This window comes from Electrophorus electricus, chromosome 8 (genome assembly GCF_013358815.1).
Source record: "Electrophorus electricus isolate fEleEle1 chromosome 8, fEleEle1.pri, whole genome shotgun sequence".
Lineage (NCBI taxonomy): Eukaryota > Metazoa > Chordata > Actinopteri > Gymnotiformes > Gymnotidae > Electrophorus > Electrophorus electricus.
In genome coordinates, this window is record NC_049542.1 from 16183836 (window position 1) to 16202997 (window position 19162).

The following is a 19162-nucleotide window of genomic DNA, read 5'->3' on the forward strand; positions in this document are numbered from 1 at the left end:
TCATTAGCATGGGATTCTTTGGAGCATTAAGTACATATATTTCAATACTTAGATAAGTACATGATTTTATATGTTAATACAAAGGCTTTTATATAAAGATTGATAGAAACAGCTTCAAGTTTCTGTTTGTTACCCAAATAATTAATTGAATCTTGAATCTCAGCCCATATAACCATTATGGAAAAAGCAGATTCAGTAGTGTATTACTTTGTTGAGCAGGAGCCCATGTACCATCGCGGCGTATCTTTGTTGTATTGAAGAATGGACCTTAATTTTACTAAACTATGTATCAGAGAAAGCTAAATTGTAGAACTGCGTAAAAACACGCCCACAACGCATGTTTGTGCCCATTAGTAATATGGACACAAGTATAAATAGAATTCTGAGGAACCTTACCTCGTAACGGCGTAGGTCATGTAACTAAAAATATTAAATAAAAAATACAATTTTAATCTATTTAATGTGTAATCACGTAAAATACATCATTGTTATTTACATTTTTTAAAATAATCGTGTTTATTTTTTTAATTACCACATGACTAATTGTAATTAACAAAATGTATTTTCTAGGATATTTTATTATACTATACCAATAGTATTCAAATGACAGTTCTCAAAGTCCATGTACAATAGATTTTCCACCTTTTCCTTACCCAGTAGTCAAGTGTGCCGACAGTGCCAAACCTGTTATATCAATCATAACAATCCAGAAGCGGATTTCGAGGTAAAGATATCTTAAGTAGCCTATTATGTCTAACTTGCCTGTGCAGAAAACGTTCACTTAGCTTTAAGACGCAGGGTTATAGTTTTAATCCATTAAGCACGCCTTCATCATATATTTGTCAATAACTAAGAAGCGAGGATATCGTTTTAATTTATTGAGCACGCCTCCGTCGTATAGTGATTGGTCAATAACTTTCGCGGACTTTGAGCACAAGTAGCTTACTAGCTAGGAACTTGTGGAGTGAAGCGTAAATTGCAACTTGACAAAACAGAACAGTAAGGGTCTTGTTTTCAGAGGACATTGTTGTTTACATTGAATGTTAGAAATATGTAGGAAATCGCTTATTTCTGTTTAACGTTTATAAGCAACTTTGGAGGCATAACATTGTTCGGCGTGCACGCTAGTACCATTCAAACTTATGGCACTAATGTTGCGTTGCTAGTTAGCTAACGATTTAGGTGTATTGTTTTAAATCAATCTAATTAACGTAGGTTATCTTACTAGCCAGCTAGCTATATGAAAATGATGTACCCTGTTTTCAGTCTGTTCAACTGTTTGTCTTTACTAGCCATCACTTGGCTAAGATACAGCCAACTAGCTAACCTAGCTACCTCAGAAAAGTCAAAAATTACCTAGACTTAGCGAGGAAATGCATGCTGTAAAATGATATGCTAATTTAACGGTTGACTGGTGCTGTTCTGTTTAGCATGCTCTTTTGATTCGTTTTTACATAAGAATAATTTTTTTCGTTGCTGTTTCATGAGATTTATCTACAGGTCGGCCACAGTTGCATCATGCTGAACAGAACAGTAGACCATGTCTGATCAAATAGCAAGCTCAACACATTTTTAGTGTGGCGGGGACCGTCTCCCGGGACATGCGCTGGTGTTTCCAGGAATTGGTTAGGCTTCACTCTTTTAAATATCAAGGATTGATTAGAAAAGTATTTTTTGTAACCTCCTTACTCGTTAAACAGGTAGACACTTGTCCAACACTGCTATATCGCTTAATAATTGGGTGACGTTATTTTCATGAAGTGGCAGTGTTAACCTAGGTTTATTTTCATAGACATGCCTAAACTCAACATTGAAGTCAGATTATTTGAGCTTGTTGCACTATTTGGAAAGTTTATGAAACACTCAAAGGAAATAATTGTATTTGCATTCTTCAGTTTTACTTTCAGTCTGTTTATCTCATGAACATGGCTCAATTCACTGGCTTTGACAAGGATATATGGGAGTCTCATAACAGCATGATGCAAGAACCTCTGAGCAGCAATGATCCTGAGGTACTTCAAAACAGCCTTTTTTTGAGACAAATGTACTGCTTTAAACAAGGGGAGTTTTTGTTTATACTGCATAAATAAGCTATATAAAGTCACCAAGACACCACTCCTCTGATCTGAAACTGACTCAGCTTATCAATAGGTATTTGACATCATTAAAAAGGAGAAGAAGAGGCAGATATATGGATTGGAGCTCATTGCCTCAGAGAACTTCACCAGTCGAGCAGTTTTGGAAGCTTTGGGCTCATGCATGAACAACAAATATTCAGAGGGATATCCTGGCCAAAGGTTAATTTTCATATTAAAAAGTGTGGAATTAATTGCTGATCACTTGATTTGTATGTACTGTTTATATCTTGTAATTGTCTTTATTGTTGCAAAATTGGCATTAGATACTATGGTGGCACGGAGCACGTTGATGAACTGGAGCGGCTCTGTCAGCAAAGGGCTCTGAAGGTTTATGGCCTTAATGCAGAAAAGTGGGGAGTGAATGTACAGCCTTATTCTGGTTAGTTTGTATATTTGTGCACTGAGCTCTGACCTGGTCTGCTGTTTCAAAGGTCAGTTAATGTGTTGCTCTCTTCTCAGGGTCGCCTGCCAACTTTGCTGTGTACACGGCCGTCGTGGAGCCTCACGGGAGAATCATGGGTCTTGATTTGCCTGATGGAGGTCACCTGACCCATGGCTTTATGACGGACAAAAAGAAAATCTCTGCCACTTCTATTTTCTTTGAATCTATGCCATACAAGGTATCTTCCTGTTCATTTTGAAGCCTTAAAGTGGTTTAGCCTTTGCTAAGTTGTTACAGCAGCTGTTTTAATCAGACTTTTGGGAGTATTTTATCATATTATTAGTTTATTTTCTACATTTAACTGTAGCTTTTAAATGTTTTGTAGGTCAACCAGGAGACTGGTTACATTGATTATGACCGACTGGAGGAAAATGCACGCCTCTTTCACCCAAAGCTAATCATTGCAGGTACCAAGACAAATTTCAGAAAAACAGATTTCATCAAATTATTATGGGATAGTTTCCTAGGACCAAATTAAGACCAGTCTAAAAAGACTTTCCAGTGGTGATTCACCACTGGCATTGCAATTTAGTTCAAAACTAGCTTTTATCCATATCTGGGAAACTGGCCATATTTGTTAACTGTCAAGTAATTCTGTCTGCCCTCTATAGACAAGACAAATGCACTTTTTTGTCTTCTTACAAGGAATGGAGTGTTTTTCTTCTTCTATGTCCTTATGTGATGTACTCATTCCTCTTTTCTGGGTCTCTGAAAGGTGTCAGCTGTTACTCCCGCAACCTAGATTACGGCCGCATGCGGAAGATAGCGGATGAGAATGGGGCTTACCTTCTGGCTGACATGGCGCACATTAGTGGGCTTGTGGCAGCTGGATTGGTCCCTTCCCCTTTTGAGTACTGTGATATAGTCTCCACCACTACCCATAAGACCCTGAGGGGCTGCAGGGCAGGGGTCATCTTTTACAGGAAAGGTCGGTTGCTTGGATGTGGAATAAGTGGGATTTCACCATAAAAGTCTGTGTGGCACAAATCTCATTGTAGGGTGTTTTGTTTGTTAGGGGTACGCAGTGTGGACTCGAAAACTGGAAGGGAATCTCTCTACAACCTGGAAAGTTTGATCAACCAGGCTGTGTTTCCTGGACTGCAGGGGGGACCTCATAACCATGCCATTGCAGGTAGCTAGTTCTGCATATTTGTCTTCATCTTAAAGTTTAAATGATTTAAACCATTGTTTTTGTCGAGCAATGGTGCAAATGATACTAGTTTCACTTTTAAAAGGGTAATCTATTGTATTCTTTTTGCAATAGATTCATTTTCCAGCTCAGTCAGTATTTCCATCTGATTTATCATTGTTTTATTGGTGTAATTTGACCAAATATAATTGACATTTTTACAATCTAATATCAGATACAAATACTGAAGTTCTCGAATGAGAATTCTTTGAGCCCCTGTAACAAAAAAAAACTATACCATGTTCATTTACAGTTTTTCTACATTATACAAAGTAAAAACAATTATAAAGCAATATTCCAAGGTAATATTCCAGTAAAGTAAGGGAAGTCTATATAAAGCATATTTGGCATTTTAATTAAATGTTTAATGTTAAACAAAAGCCAAAATGGTAGATATGGCTTTCCGGGCTCAGTTGTGTTCATTTATTTTTGCACCACAGCCTCCCAAGACATTATGCAATGCATTTAAAATCTAACTGGAAATACAGTGTAAAATTATTGCTTTAAAAAAGGTTGTCCATTCACACCTTTAACTGGCTTCCACTTGGTCTAATTGTGCTTTAATTTCTGTGGGATTTGATGCTCAGGAGTGGCTGTAGCTCTGAAGCAGGCACTTACTTCAGAGTTTAAGGTCTATCAGACACAAGTGCTGGCAAATTGCAGGGCCCTGGCAGATGCTCTTTTGGAGAAGAGCTATAAAGTCGTTACTGGTGAGTTTTGTGTTTGCTGTTTGCCACATAGTAAGAGTGTTTTCATTTGTTTGAGGAGATGTGACAGAAGGCCTGGCATCAAAGATGGGCTTATTTGATTAAACCACACTGCACAGGGAAATATGTGCTGCTCCTTTCACTCTCTTACTGTATAGGAGCAAAGTTTACATCACCATCAGCAAGGAAATGTATAGAATATATGTGGTAGAATGCTATTACATAATGGCATGCACAGTCATAAGACAAAAATTGACTATTAAACTTCACAGTACATAAACGGTGTGGGTTTCTCATGAAAGACTTCACCCTTTAAATCAGAGTCACCATTTCAGCCATTTCACATTCCTCAAGCATGGGTGGGATTCCTTTACAGTTTAACTTGGAAATGGGAGAAGGATTTTTGCAGCACATTTTATGTGCAAGAAAGTTGTGACAGATGGGTGTAAATTCTGCATCGCTAAGGCTTTGTAGTTATTCAGACTGATATGATTAAAATGCTGCACACATGTCATGTCATGCTTTGTGTTATCTACATCTGAATTCAGGTGGTTCTGATAATCATCTTATCTTGGTTGACCTCCGTCCAAATGGAACTGATGGTGGGAGGGCGGAGAAGGTGCTAGAGGCCTGTGCTATTGCCTGCAACAAGAATACCTGCCCAGGTACCACCTTAATGATGTTCACAACTGATGGCATATTGTTTTTGATAATCCATCTGATGCATTCTACCTTCATTCATTGATTTGATAAATTAGCATTTTTGAGTGTATTGTTTCACTGTAGTCAATTTTGTTTTCTTATTAGCAGAAACTTAATACACATCCAATAGTTAATAATTAGTATTTATTACACAAGAAGGCTTCCTAATCTGCGTTTCATTGTCTGGTTGGGTGTCTGGTGATCTTGGGAATGCAGGCGATAAGAGTGCTTTGCGTCCCAGTGGTCTTCGTCTTGGATCTCCTGCACTCACCTCGCGAGGGCTAGTGGAGGAAGATTTCCGCCAGGTTGCAGAATTTGTTCACAGATGTAAGTTAAAATGAATTATAAGGGATTATTGTAAAACTTGCACAATTATAAATACCTTAATTGCCATTATAACTATCTGTTTGGTTTTAGGCATTCAGTTAACTGTGGAGATCCAGAAAAACATGAACCCCAAGGCCACTTTAAAGGAGTTCAAAGAAACATTGGCTCAGGATGAGGAATATCAAAAGAAAATGAAAGAAATCCGAGTTGAGGTTGAAGCGTTTGCTCAAAAATTCCCTATGCCTGGACTGCCAGAGCTATGAGCCTGTTGCATTCATGCTTTGAACCTTGAGCCAAGCTTTACAATTGATCATTGTTTTCCTTTGTACTTAATTCGCTTGTGTGCCCTACTACAGAATTTCAATAGTGCAAAGATTTTTACTGCTAAGTTTAAATGTCCAACTGTAAGCAATGCCAATCCTTACCATGAATTGTTTGTGTATATATGTTGCATGTGATTCTTAAAGGCAAATGTATCAGTTTGTCCTAGTTGGCATATTCATAGTGTGACAACGTGCCACCACTCCACATATACTGGGACGAAGGTAGTATATAATGTGTATATACCTAGCCTTTTAAATATTACAAGGGTTTAGTATAAGAATTGTTAAGAAATTCAGACTTCACAAATTTAAATGAGGAATGTTTTAATGAAACTCAATGGCAGAAAACAGTGGGCAACAACTTAATGCACTTGGATCACCTGAAAATTCACTTAAACACAAGTCATCTTAAAGATCACTTACTTCACCCTGGACAAAATCACAAAATCTACAATGTACACATGCGCAACACTTTCTATTTTGTTTTGGATAATTGTGTAAGGGAAAACTTACTCCAAAAAACATCTGCGATCATAGAAGATGCAATGCACATTACAATATGGCTTGTTAAATAACATGCAAAAGAATGTATGTAGCATGTTTTGGACAGGGGTCAATGAGGCAAGTTATGCCAGGTTACAAATAGAAAGTAATACATTAAAAAAGGGAACTAAAATATGGTGTCCATGAACTTCAACTACCACTGCAGCAGTGATGGAAACAGTCATGGGGGATTTTTTTTTTTTTCCTCAATCGTCACCATTACTTTTTAGCTCATCACTGATTGTGATTCTTAACAACCAATATTATAAAGTAGCACTCCATCCAACAAGTTATTCAAGCTGACATAATTTGCACACAACATTAAGACAATAGTTCATATTATTAGGCTGAATAAAATCCACGATATACAAATGTATATAGCTTATGAACATACCATCATATAGTTTATATTCTCCAGGCATGCAGAATGTCAGTGTAACATCTATGACATTTTCCCATGCAGCACATTCTTTTACAATACAATACAAAAAAACAAAACAAAACAGGGCAGGTGGTTACTTATCTCATTTGCCCTGAAATCCCAGCAGTCTAGAAAATTCCTGCTCAGTTAAGTTGCATTTTTGCCTATACAAAATATAATAGCAGAGGACTAATGAACATCATAGTGGACAAAATTTTGGGACTTTACTGATTGGTCTGCATATTTGTCAGTATTAATCCTTATTCTACTGATTTCTTTTTATAGATACCAAATGCAAGCAACAGGAAGTCAGGGTAAATGGTCACTACGAAGACTGGTAGATTATTTACAGATCTTGAGCTTGGACTTTGCTAGCAAATGACACAACTACCATAATTCTGTACAACTCCTTTATGCTAATGTTCAAAAGGCTATGGCAGCATGTTCAAGATTGTGAAAAACAAAATACTGGGTACACAACAACCACCTGCAGTTACATGGATAGGATCCACCACGTGTTCAGCAGTGCTTTATTTGTTCTTGTGGGCTGATTCTGCTTTGTGAACAATTAACTTGAACCATACATTTTCCAACTGGTAGTTTGTGGTAGTTTACATCAACATCATCAGTGTTAAAAAGTACAATTTATGTTATGTTAACTAGTGGAAAACCAAGAGGGAGAATTACACTTAAACACAACAGCCCTCCATTGTCATGCAGCTTTACCTTAGACAAGACTAGTAGACTTAATCTTCAAAGTAAGAAACAAGCAAGGAGACCTTTAGCAACACTGACCTTACCTTTAAAACTTTGGTAATACATGTTACAAAGCTTTACATTACACATTAGTGACACCAAGCAATTTACTGTCTGCTTACTGGATTGTGAAAGCAATATATATATATATATATATATATATATATATATAAACAAAAAAAACAACAAAAAAACACCACCTCCGCCCCCAAACAATATTTAAATACATTCAAGATTTCTTGGTGTCCTGATTTTAGCAAAGGTGAAGAGTAGGGATACCAAAACCAGCTAAATAGACCAAAGAGAACATTCAGATTTTGTACAAAACGCTGGTGGTGTAACTGAACGAGAAGACAGATTGGCTGAGCCCTTTTAAAGGCCACTGAAAGAAATTCTGCTTGATGAGCTCACTCAGGAACTGAATGATTTTACTCTCTTCCTCTGTGTAGCCAAGCTGCAACAAGAAGTTAGTCCTGCGTAACTCTACAGAACCCTGATCATCTGTATTTATGGGCAGGTGAACATGATGGCAGAAAGTGTAAAGGAATGCCTTAGCCGCAAGCTGAGTCAGCATGCTCTGCACATGGAGATAGTAGGTGCTGCCTCGTTTGATCTGAGTCCTGTGGTCTGCCATGTGACCTAAAACTGTTCCTCTGTAGGGGTGGCATCGCAGTGTCTTGTTGTCACAGTCCAGGATGCCTATGTATCGGCTGTAGCGGCTCAGGGAATGGAGCATGCTGGAACCTGCTGGTGAAGCCACTCTGGGTAAAAGGAAAAAACCCTGATGTATAAAACAAGCAGTGCTGCATTTGTGACATGGCTGCCAATTCAGTATGAATGATTCTCTGACAGACCAACACACACACACACACACACACACACACACACACACACACACACACCAGTACTACTGTTGACTACCGCATACCTCTGTAGTCCAATGAGTTTCCATCTCTGAAGGTCAGTGAGTTGAAATGATGTAGTAAGCCAGGGCTGGACTGTTTCACCATACTTTCCAAGGTTGGGCACAAAAATAGACAATGCATTCACAAGCTTCCTTACTGTCCCCTCCTCAGCTCCAAGAACCACGAGTGTCTGCCCACTAAGCACGCAGAATATGGCTTGCTGAGCAAAGGGGTACTGCCTGATGAACCGGAGCGCACTGTTGCCTGCTTTCTTCTTCTGCTTCACTGTGATCAGACTGCCATAGGTGAATGGTGAACCTGCTCTGTCTGAGCTGGTGGAGGTGCTCATATAGCTTGTACAATCCGAGACATCTTCAATATTCATCCTGGCCATCTCCTCAGAGTGCACACTGGTGCTCTCTTCTGGAAGCATCAAGCCCATACTTGGGCCCAAGGGCAGTCCGGACTCTCCAAAGATGTAGTCGACCTGCAGAGCTGGGTCCCCCTGAAGTAGTGAAAGTGGCTCCTGCTTGACCACTGTGTCCTCACAACACTGTTGCACAGGTACAGGCAAAGGTTCCTCGTAGATAAAACCATCCTGTCCTATACAGCAGGCTGTATCTATTTGAACCAGATTTTCAGTTTCAAACATATCAGCAGTATAAACATCCAATTTATATCCTAGGGAAGGTGACATCTTGTCAGGTGCAGCTCCAGGGAGAATTTCTCCTTGTTGCTCGGATAAGGTTACCGTGCATACCTCATTAGTGCTTCTCCTCACAAAACCATTAGGATTAGCTGGGCTAATATTTCCAAGTGCCTCAATACTCCTGTCACTGCTGAAACTTCCTTTTGTTTCAGTGTCAACAGCTTCTTCTGAGGTTTCCTGTGTGATGTCAGAAGTACTAGACTCTGGGGGTCCTTCCATAGATTCGAGCTCCAACTTATGGTGACCTATCTCTACACAAGTGGCATAAGACTCAAGACTCATTGGCTCGCCAGATAAGTTTGACAAGGATGGCAGGGCAATGTGTGGGTTGTGGTCTGTGTCATACAAATTCCTTGAGTTTTCCTCTTCTTCCCCATGTCTTTCCTCTTCAAAGAGAAAACTGCTAATTTTCTGTTTACTTAAAAGAGCCCAGTCAATCTGGCTAGTGTAAATAAAACAAAGATCTCCTCTGAATGTCTTTTCAATTAAATTCAGATGGTCCATAGTCTGGTGAAAAAAGTTTGAATCACAGAGCTCTTCAAGGGTTTTTAATCGCTTATCAAAACATTTAGCAGATTTAGCTTTAATCAGCTGGGGGGTGTAAGAGAGTTGCTGACTAGCATTATCTGTTTCAACACATTTATCCCTACTTATGGAATGAGTAGAAGAGAATGTATGGTCAACCATATTTGTCTCAACTGGCTTTTCTGGCTCATATTGCACATAATCTGTATCCATTTTTTTGTTTGGATATGACATAATCTGCCTCAAAAGATCTTTATGTTCATAGATTGATTTTTCCACATTTGCCAGTTCATTAGCTTTCTCGATAACCTGTGTGGAATAACAACCATTGTTCATTTTCTGTAGCTCCGTCTCCTTGTGCAGCACTGTTCTGGTATATTCCAGGTCTTGCAATTTCTTCTCTAACTCATTTGCAAAGGCCTTTCGATTTCCTGACTTTAAGCTCTCCGAAGCCTTGGAAAATCCAGAGGAGAGCTGCTGAAACTGCTGCATGATTTTCCTTTCGTCTGCTGAAATATAGGCCATGCAAAAAGGGCGTACAAATCCACGTGCCTCCAAATCGTAGAGGGTTAGGTGATGTACATAGGCAAATGCACCCTCCTTGGAATCTCCAAGGACAACTTTTGAGTCCTCCACAAAATTGAGCTTTGGGTAGCTACATCCTGGAGGATGACCAACAAAGGAAGCTTGGTAGTCCACAGACATGATGCGCAGTGAGAAGTAATTAAGGTCAAACGTCCCACACACTCTCGGATCATCTGGAATTGTGAGCAATGGCTGTGGACCGACCTGTTCTGAAAACTCAGAGATGAGGATAAAATCCTTGGAGAATTTTGCATAGGATGTCTTTGTCCATGGATTCGCATTTGCAGCATGTGGAAACAAAGGCACAGAAAACTCCGCTGGGAGCAAACATGGATCTGTGTATGAATCTCCAAAATCGTCATCTTTGGTAAATGCCACCACATCTGGTGAACCAATCATGTTCTCGAAAATTCACAAGCGACATTAGAAGAAACGTTCCGCGACAGAGTCAAGATATCAGTAGTTACACTGAAGTAGACCCTACATCTAGTATATAAAAAAAAGATAATTGCGGTTGTATGGCACTAATATCACAAATTCGTTAATGCGAACGGTTTAAATTCACGCAATGGCTGATTACACAACAAATACAAATTTTTATGAACCTTGGCTAGAAATAGCTGTCAGGTAGTTAGCGTAAGCTAACGCTAGCTAACCAATGTTGCTTCGATACCTTCGCCCCCCAAACACTGACTTAACTCTAGTGCCATAAAGGTAAGTCAAGATAATAATTAATAGTTAGGTAGAAAAACATCTGTCTATAATGTCTGACTAACAATTTTACAAAGCACAGCCAACATATTTAGCAAGCCGCCGCAACGTTCCTTACATTCAGATCAATTACACGTCCTACCTACACCAGCAGCCATATTTCAATCTTATGCTCCGTCCAGTAACAGAATTTGTGCAGCTCATATGACTCACAAATCATTGCCATGCAGACTTTCATGTGTACAACTGTTTGAAGATCAGCTAACCTGGGAGCAACTGCGGGAACTCTAAGCTACTCCTATGCACTCCAATGACGTCGATCGGTCAACTTCATTAGGAATGACTTTCATCAGGAAGTAGACTATAAAAATGAATTATGTTGTTGGAATTTGAAATAGCATTTTTATATACGATTTTTAATAAACGGGGTAGTTTACAGTATACATTAGTTATTCCCCACGGTTGCAGTGATTTAGCTATTTTTTAACAGGAAACGCGTAACTCAGTGCTTTACGGCTATTTTGCGACGGTTTTTGACAGGCGCCGAATTTAGAAAGTTCGTACGTCAGACAAGAAGTTGCTATCTACAGTTACATAAATAACGGCATTGGCATCCGCGTGTGGTTTTAGATGTTTTTCACTAGCTAAATAAGTATACTTTGTTGTATACAGCCATCTGGCTTGTTGAAAAAATGGAAAGCTTAGCAGTACCAGCTAGCAAGTTAAAGGTTGCGCCACATTAGCCATCAAGCTACCTTGCTAGCTACTTTGACAACACGGTGCTTTTAGGCTTAGGACCTTAGAGCTAGCTGGATACTATGTCTTGTTTAACGACACCACACGTCGCACGAATCATTAGGCTATAGGAATGAACATTATTAGATCAGTGCTTCAAGTGACAACTCGGAGACGATTCTGTAGACAAATATCTATTAGCATGATCAGGAGAACTCAGATTAAGAAAGTGCTTTGTGTTGCTGAGAAAAACGATGCAGCCAAAGGTATTGCCGAGTTAATGTCCAACGGGAGATCAAGGAGGGTGAGTGTGGATCATTGTATAGTAACACAGTTTCAGTAGGCTGGCATGCCTGTTTTTGCAAAGGAAATGTTTAGAATGACACTTTTTCCTCTCATAACAGAGAGAGGGGCTCTCGGTCTACAACAAAATATACGAGTATGAATATAATCTGTTTGGACAAGTAAGTGTTTTGTAACCTATAACAAACAGTCGTGGAAATTGTTTGTTATAATTGACCTAATGTGTAATATTTGGTATTTTATAACAGAATGTTACCATATGCATGACTTCTGTGTCAGGACATCTTTTAGCTCTTGAATTCAAAGCACATTTTCAGAAATGGTAAGTAATGGTAATCTATAAATATAGTCAAAGACTGATGTTCTATAAAATGGATTTAATGTAAAATTCACCTCATTGCATGTTTACATATCTATGTGACAGGCACAGCTGTAATCCAGTCATGTTGTTTGATGCAGAGGTAGAAAAGTATTGTCCTGACAACTTTGTGCAAATTAAGGTAATTTTACTTATTTTTTGTTATTTTGTTTTGTTGTTTTATTGCTGTTATGTTTTGTTTGTTTCTAATTTAAAATTAAAACAAATTGTGTATAACAATCAGTTTCAAAAATTATATGTTCATCCCTTAGAGGACCTTGGAGAGAGAGGTCAGACAGTGCCAAGCTCTGGTCATCTGGACTGACTGTGACAGAGAGGGGGAAAACATAGGTTACGAGATCATTGATGTCTGCAAAGATGGTGACTTGCATTTCCCCCAGTACTGTATTTCCTCCGGTACTGTCTTGCCTGCAGTATTTTTATTTGTGGACTGTGATGTTCTGACTTGAGCTTGTTTTCTGATAGTTAAGCCAAACATCCAGGTATTCCGTGCTCGGTTCTCAGAGATTACCCCCAACTCCATTAGAAGAGCCTGTGAGTCTCTGACTGAGCCAGACATTAATGTCAGTGATGCTGTGGAGGTGAGGCAGGAGCTTGATCTCCGCATTGGTAAGTTTTCCATGCACCACCCTACACAAGCAATCTCTATTTGCCTGTTAAATTCTCCATGCAATCAGCTGTTTCTTTCAACTGCTTACAAGGAGCGGCATTTACAAGGTTCCAGACTTTACGACTACAAAAGATCTTTCCAGGCTCTCTGTCTAATCAGCTCATTAGCTATGGGAGTTGTCAGTTTCCTACCCTTGGCTTTGTGGTAGAGAGATTCAAAGCCATTCAGGCCTTCATCCCTGAGACCTTCTTTAAAATTAAAGGTAATTTTTTGTGTTCTCACAAGGCCATCAAACTCTTAACCAAATATCTAATAAATATGCTGTTCTATTGGCATGTATATCTACTAAATATTCTTAATTAAAGAGGTAATACCAACTTTGTCTGCCAGTGGTTCACGAGCCTAGTGAAGAGGAATCAGTGGAGTTCGGCTGGAAAAGGCATCGCCTGTTTAACCACACTGCATGTCTTGTGCTCTACCAGATGTGCATGGAGGTTAGCCACACCTAGCATTTGACTTTTTGACATTTTAATTACTACACTGGTAATCTTTGTATATGGATTGTGTTGTCAATATATGTTGTAACTAATAATGCAATGCATGATTAACCAATTAGACAGGATTATAATGTAAATATGCGCATTAGGAGTTTTTTTTTTAATGTTATCTCAGAATCCCATGGCAACAGTGATATCTGTGACAACTAAACCAAAAAGCAAATGGCGACCATTACCCCTCGATACTGTGGTGAGTGATGAAAGTAGTGAATACAGATAAATTATGTTTAAGCCTGCCTCACATATAATGTAGTCACTTGCTGTGGCATATCATGGTGCTACAGTAGATAAAAACCTACATTTTTAAATTTAATAAGATAAAGATGTTCATTATCACAAAGACCGTAGTCATGGACATGGGATGTTTTTTATTGAAATAAAAGCCTTTGCCTCTGAATAGTTACAAATTAATTTAATGCCTGGTGAAAGTATAGTATAATGTGTATGTAAAATCACTGTGTCATAACAGGAACTTGAGAAACTGGCCTCAAGGAAACTGAAGATTGGTGCTAAAGAGACAATGAAAATAGCCGAGAAGCTCTACACACAAGGGTAAGTTTGGTACAAATTATATTTATTAGTACTGTCAATGGCGTGATATTTTGATTAGTGGACCAATGTAGCAGTGATGGAAAAAATGTTTTGTTGCAGGTTTATCAGTTATCCTCGTACTGAGACCAATATGTTTCCAAAAAACCTGAACTTGGTTCCACTTGTTGAGCAGCAGAGGCAGGACAACGAATGGGGGCCTTTTGCTCGACGTATTCTAGAGAGCGGTGGGCCCACACCTCGAAATGGAAACAAATCAGACCAAGCCCATCCTCCCATTCACCCCTCTAAATACACAAATAATCTTCAGGTGACCTTTAGCTTTACAAATACAACTTACTAAATGTGCTTCCTGATCCATTAAAATGCTTGTAGTGTTTTCTTCTATTGCATGTGAAGTCTTTTTTTTCCATTCATTTTGATCTGTATAGGGAAATGAAAGACGGCTGTACGAGTTTATTGTTCGTCACTTCTTGGCCTGTTGCTCCAAGGATGCAGAGGGCCAGGAGATGACTGTGGAAATTGACATTGCTAAAGAGAGGTTTTCTGCAAGTGGACTCACGATTATTGCAAGGAACTATCTTGAAGTTTACCCATATGACAAGTGGTACAATAAGGTGCTCTTTCTGCTTTGAATATTTTTTTTAACTAGGTCTCCCTGACAAGAGACTGAACTGTCAAACATGGGTACCTACTTAAAAAGATTTTAACCCCAAATATCCATGGGATGCTTCTTGTTAAACAGAAATATGCTTTTTGTGTGTGTAGGTTATTCCATTATATGCACCTGATACAACATTCCAACCTACAGCAATTGAGATGGTGGAAGGACAGACCAGCCCTCCACAGCTTCTGACAGAGGCTGATTTGATTTCGCTAATGGAGAAGCATGGAATTGGTATGGTTCTTATAAGTTTGCAAGTTTCTAAGTTTGGTATTGCCACTTTGTTCACAGGGTTAAACTTAGATGTTTAATTCCACAGGCACAGATGCCACACATGCAGAACACATCGAGACCATCAAGAGCCGCATGTATGTGGGGCTGACGACAGATCAGAGGTTCCTTCCTGGAGAGCTTGGGATGGGCCTTGTTGAGGGTATGGAAGATGTATACTATTGGCCACAGGGTCAACTGTGAAGTCCTTTAACCCATACTTCATTAGTTCACATATAGAAAGAGAGGTACTGTTAATGGTGCGTCACTGTTTGGGGTTTCAGGGTACAATTCTATGGGTTATGAGATGTCTAAACCAGACCTGAGGGCAGAACTGGAGGCAGACTTGAAGCTTGTGTCAGAGGGCCGGAAGGACAAAGCATCTGTTCTCAGACACCATGTGGCAAAATACAAGGCTGTTTTCATTGAGTCTGTCAAGAAGGCAAAGAAGTGAGCTTATTTTGAGTGTTTTGTTGTAAAAGCACTGCCCAAGTTATTTACTAAGTCTTAATCATTTCTATAAACACTAAAACCTTTTTTTTCAAGGATGTTTGATAGCATATCTAGCAAACGTTTGATAGATATTTTTTGTATTCTCAGATTGGATGAGGCTCTGTCCAGTTATTTGGGTGAGGCTCAAGAGTTTACGGAACAAGAGGAACAGGAGCTAGAGATGCCTCTACCAGTGAGGAAGTGTCTGCAGTGTAGCCGAGACATGGTTTTGAAGAAGAAGAAGGACAACACAGGGTAGGCCACTAGTCAGTGTTAATGATTTTGTTGGGTTGAAATCTTGCTGAGTACAGATGAGATCTGCCCTTTCCCTTTCCTAGTATTTTTTTTTCTTCATCACACTCATTACATCCTCTCTTGGCAGGAAGTTTCTGTCATGTTTGGGCTACCCAGCCTGTAAGGCAGTAGTGTGGTTTCCAGATGTAGTGCTCGAGGTCAGCAGAGATGACAGCATTTGTCCAACTTGCCGCCCACACCCTGTCCACATGTAAGAAACAGGACTGTAGTTCCTCTTCTGGTATTAGTCAATATTCACTTTAATACAGAGTCTGTCGTGTCAGAACAGAACCAAAAAATGCCATCTGTGTCTTCCTGAAACCCTTTCCAGGCTGAGGTTTAAGTTCAAGAGGGGGAGTCTCCCTCCAGGGATGCCTCTAGAGTTTGTTGGATGTATTGGTGGCTGTGATGACACTTTGAGAGAGGTCCTGAATTTGAAGTATCTACATGGAGGAGGAGAGTCCCGCACTCAGGTTAATTGCAGTTCAGCCTTCTCTCAATCTAATCATCCAAGACCCAATCCAGTGCTTCAGTCTAGGCCAGATAACAGACCTTCATCTCCACGGCCCAGAGCAGTCAGCAGCAGACTCCCCCCACCCACCTCGGCAGCAACATGGTTATCACACTTACCATCCTGCACCCAAAACGATGCTGTTGTGTGTAACTGTGGCCAGGACGCGCTTCTCCTCACGGTTCGTAAAGAGGGTCCCAACCAAGGCCGTCAGTTCTACAAGTGCAGCACGGGGGGCTGTAAATTCTTCCTGTGGGCCGATCAGCCCAATGACCAGCACGGGCCAGCAGGGAGCAGAGGTCATGGGTTGCCGCCTCCCAGACCTTCACTTGGCCTTGGAAGTGCACCTCAGCACAGGCCTGGTAACAGAGGATCAGGCATAGATGGGGGAGAGACCATGTGCCACTGTAATGAACCCGCCGTCACAAGGACGGTCATGAAAGATGGGCCAAACAAGGGCAGAATGTTCCACACCTGTGGCAAACCGCGTGACCAGCAGTGCGGCTTCTTCCAATGGGTGGACGAGAATGTGGCTCCAGGTAATTAACACATCTTAAGTGCATCTTTTAGTTGTACATTTTTTGTTTTCTTTTCTTTTATTCCCCACATTAAACAGTATCATTGACTGACCAAAACATCCTCTGAATTTTGTGAATCTGAAAGATTCATCTTGTCGTGAATCTTTTGGTGTGTTTTTTTTTTTTTTTTTTCCTGGTCGTGTTTTTTTTAAATTAATTTATTTTTTTTAGCATAGAACAAAGAAAGTGGGTACAGCTCATCATAGGCCATCATAATCCCATTACATACACACACAACTACAGAAACAAAATAAAAAAGATGGGATGAATAAATACAAAAAAACATGTTTTCAGTGGCAAGTACATCTTTTCTCAGAATTTACTCCATGCTGCACTTAATGTTTGAGCGTTATTAAATATTAAAAATTATAATCTTCATTGTTAGTAAGGTCATTTTTAATGTTGGATAAGAGATCAAATTTAGAATTATTCTTGAGATAGAACAATTGAAATATCAGTATATTAGTGTATAGAAATCTATCATCATTATTTTTGTAAGTGCCTGAAAGAATTTACTACACAGTGTCTAAATATGTAGCTATGAGTAAATACACAAGATATGAAGGAAGAGAAGGAGGTCCCAATAACCTTTTATTGATTGCTGTGCAGTGTTTTAAATTGTGTTCTGAAATTCTATTTAATTTTTTATTTATTTATTTTACATTTATGTGGTTGATTAATGGTGAAATTTACACCTATCTATCTGACAATAGACTGTTATTAAATAAGGGGCAGATTTTCAAAATTCTAAGATCCTTTGCCCTAGGCAGATGTCTACTGAATAAGAGTAATATGAGTGCATAAGACCAGAAAGAACTGTAAGTAGTTAGTTGGCATAGGGAGAAATGTAATGATTTTCTGTGGTATTATCCCAGCTACTGTAGGAAGTTCTCATGAACACAGCAAAAAGTGGGCTGGTGGTACGAAGACTGGAGCCTCCTCAAGCAAAGCTGCTGCTCCCAAAAGGCAGAGGACTTGTGGAATTTGCCATCAGCCTGGCCACACGTGCACCACCTGTCCCCAGGGCCGGTGACACAACCACTGCTCGAGCTTCTTGTTGCATTTATAGCAGCAGTCTCCTGAATCTGGTTTTTGTAATTTGTATGATCATTTTTGTCTCAAAGGTATTAATACTATTACAGAATAAAAGGTAACATTTTATAAATTTATTTTTGTTGTCATTAATTTGTTGACTAATTTGTGTTATGGCATATAATGTTAAAAGTAGGTTGAATCCCCCATTTCTTTACTCAAGATTCAGCTAGCTTACTGGAAAAAATAGATGGGCTATTGTTTGAACTACTGACTTTTTGCTGATTGGTATTTCCACACATCTTAGAATAACTACAAATGAAACCACATCCTCATAAATGTCTTAAAGGTAATAGAACCCTGATGTGCTTATTTGTTAATTCTATGATCATGTTTTTTTCTGAATTAATCAGCAAATGAAAGATGTGACTGGAGGAATTTCCCTCCAAACAAGAACTCTCTTGACCAATGTCATTCATTCAAACTTTAATGTAACAATTCCAGCCAGTTTATTAGAATTTCTTAATGATTCCTGTGTTTAAAAATCCAACTCCACTTATTGGACTGTGAAGAAAAATGCTAACAGTACAAAATTGATCTTGTAACTCAACTCTGCCCTGAAAAATTAATTAAGAACCAGTTATTTGTTGAGACAAAAGGGTAAATTACTGGTGCTTTTGTCAGAGATCTTGTTTCAGTGGATCATCTCATTGGAAGCAGCAGTAACCAGAAGGATTTCATTCATCATTGTTATGCATTACTGAATTACCTAAGCAACTGTCCTTGAGTAATCAGTCTAATGAAAACACCTTTACTTTTAGATCTGCTTATTCTTAATGAGATGTTAGTTTGTGTTATTTTATTTTTTATGATACAGTCAAATTTCCTGTTTGATGACCAGGAACACCCTTCATCTTTTACAGTCCATGACTTTGAGGTATTAAACTTAGTGAGAAATTATTAATTACCCAAAACCACATAGTCTATTCAAAGTGAAGTTACTCATTCCTTTTTGAGGGTGAGACAGTCTTATATTTTCAAAAGGTAATGCACATGCATACATATAAGGTGTATTTGCTTTTAAGTCCAGCGACTAAAAAGAATGCTTTCCGTCTTTCAGTGAAGTCAAAGATTGTGTGTGGACTGTGGGAAATTAACTTTGAAAGGGTGGGGCTATACAAAGGCTTCTGTGGTCATACGCCCAG

General features: G+C 39.1%; 3 protein-coding genes across 4 annotated transcripts; 2 read left to right on the forward strand and 1 right to left on the reverse strand.

The window, feature by feature from the left end:
• The first annotated feature begins 915 nt into the window (after positions 1-915).
• shmt1 (serine hydroxymethyltransferase 1 (soluble)) lies at positions 916-6406 on the forward strand. Of its 2 annotated transcripts, XM_035528826.1 has the most exons (13): positions 938-999; positions 1489-1625; positions 1896-2012; positions 2152-2297; positions 2402-2517; positions 2598-2758; positions 2906-2987; positions 3296-3508; positions 3596-3712; positions 4357-4479; positions 5025-5141; positions 5395-5505; positions 5596-6406. In XM_035528826.1, the coding sequence occupies exons 2-13, from the start codon at positions 1602-1604 to the stop codon at positions 5766-5768; spliced, it is 1500 nt and encodes a 499-aa protein (XP_035384719.1). In that variant the 5' UTR covers positions 938-999; positions 1489-1601; the 3' UTR covers positions 5769-6406. The 2 variants fall into 2 exon arrangements, with proteins under 2 accessions (XP_026878013.2, XP_035384719.1); XM_027022212.2 differs by lacking the exon at positions 1489-1625 and having other exon boundaries at positions 916-999.
• On the reverse strand, positions 6136-11455 carry smcr8a (Smith-Magenis syndrome chromosome region, candidate 8a). The gene is made up of 2 exons (XM_027022209.2): positions 8477-11455; positions 6136-8309 (listed from the first exon to the last, which is right to left on the reverse strand). The coding sequence occupies exons 1-2, from the start codon at positions 10669-10671 to the stop codon at positions 7859-7861; spliced, it is 2646 nt and encodes an 881-aa protein (XP_026878010.2). The 5' UTR covers positions 10672-11455; the 3' UTR covers positions 6136-7858.
• An 87-nt stretch (positions 11456-11542) lies between these two features.
• Positions 11543-18094, forward strand: top3a (DNA topoisomerase III alpha). Its single transcript, XM_027022208.2, has 19 exons — positions 11543-12022; positions 12123-12182; positions 12270-12343; positions 12446-12521; positions 12652-12760; positions 12866-13009; positions 13102-13272; positions 13401-13504; positions 13683-13757; positions 14037-14119; positions 14219-14426; positions 14548-14733; positions 14885-15014; positions 15100-15213; positions 15335-15500; positions 15651-15797; positions 15925-16047; positions 16168-16886; positions 17801-18094. Exons 1-19 carry the CDS (start codon positions 11852-11854, stop codon positions 17956-17958), a joined length of 3018 nt encoding a protein of 1005 aa, XP_026878009.1. The 5' UTR covers positions 11543-11851; the 3' UTR covers positions 17959-18094.
• Positions 18095-19162: the final 1068 nt, after the last annotated feature.

Coding starts and splice junctions, on each gene's coding strand:
- shmt1 (XM_035528826.1), top strand. CDS start 1,602: ATGCGCTGGTGTTTCCAGGAATTG. Junction 1,626..1,895: donor GCTGGTGTTTCCAGGAATTG/GTTAGGCTTCAC, acceptor TGCATTCTTCAG/TTTTACTTTCAGTCTGTTTA. Junction 2,759..2,905: donor TTGAATCTATGCCATACAAG/GTATCTTCCTGT, acceptor AATGTTTTGTAG/GTCAACCAGGAGACTGGTTA.
- smcr8a (XM_027022209.2), bottom strand. CDS start 10,671: ATGATTGGTTCACCAGATGTGGTGGCATTTACCAAAGATGACGATTTT. Junction 8,310..8,476: donor AAACTCATTGGACTACAGAG/GTATGCGGTAGT, acceptor CCTTTTACCCAG/AGTGGCTTCACCAGCAGGTT.
- top3a (XM_027022208.2), top strand. CDS start 11,852: ATGAACATTATTAGATCAGTGCTTCAAGTGACAACTCGGAGACGATTC. Junction 13,505..13,682: donor TCTACCAGATGTGCATGGAG/GTTAGCCACACC, acceptor ATGTTATCTCAG/AATCCCATGGCAACAGTGAT. Junction 16,048..16,167: donor CGCCCACACCCTGTCCACAT/GTAAGAAACAGG, acceptor AACCCTTTCCAG/GCTGAGGTTTAAGTTCAAGA.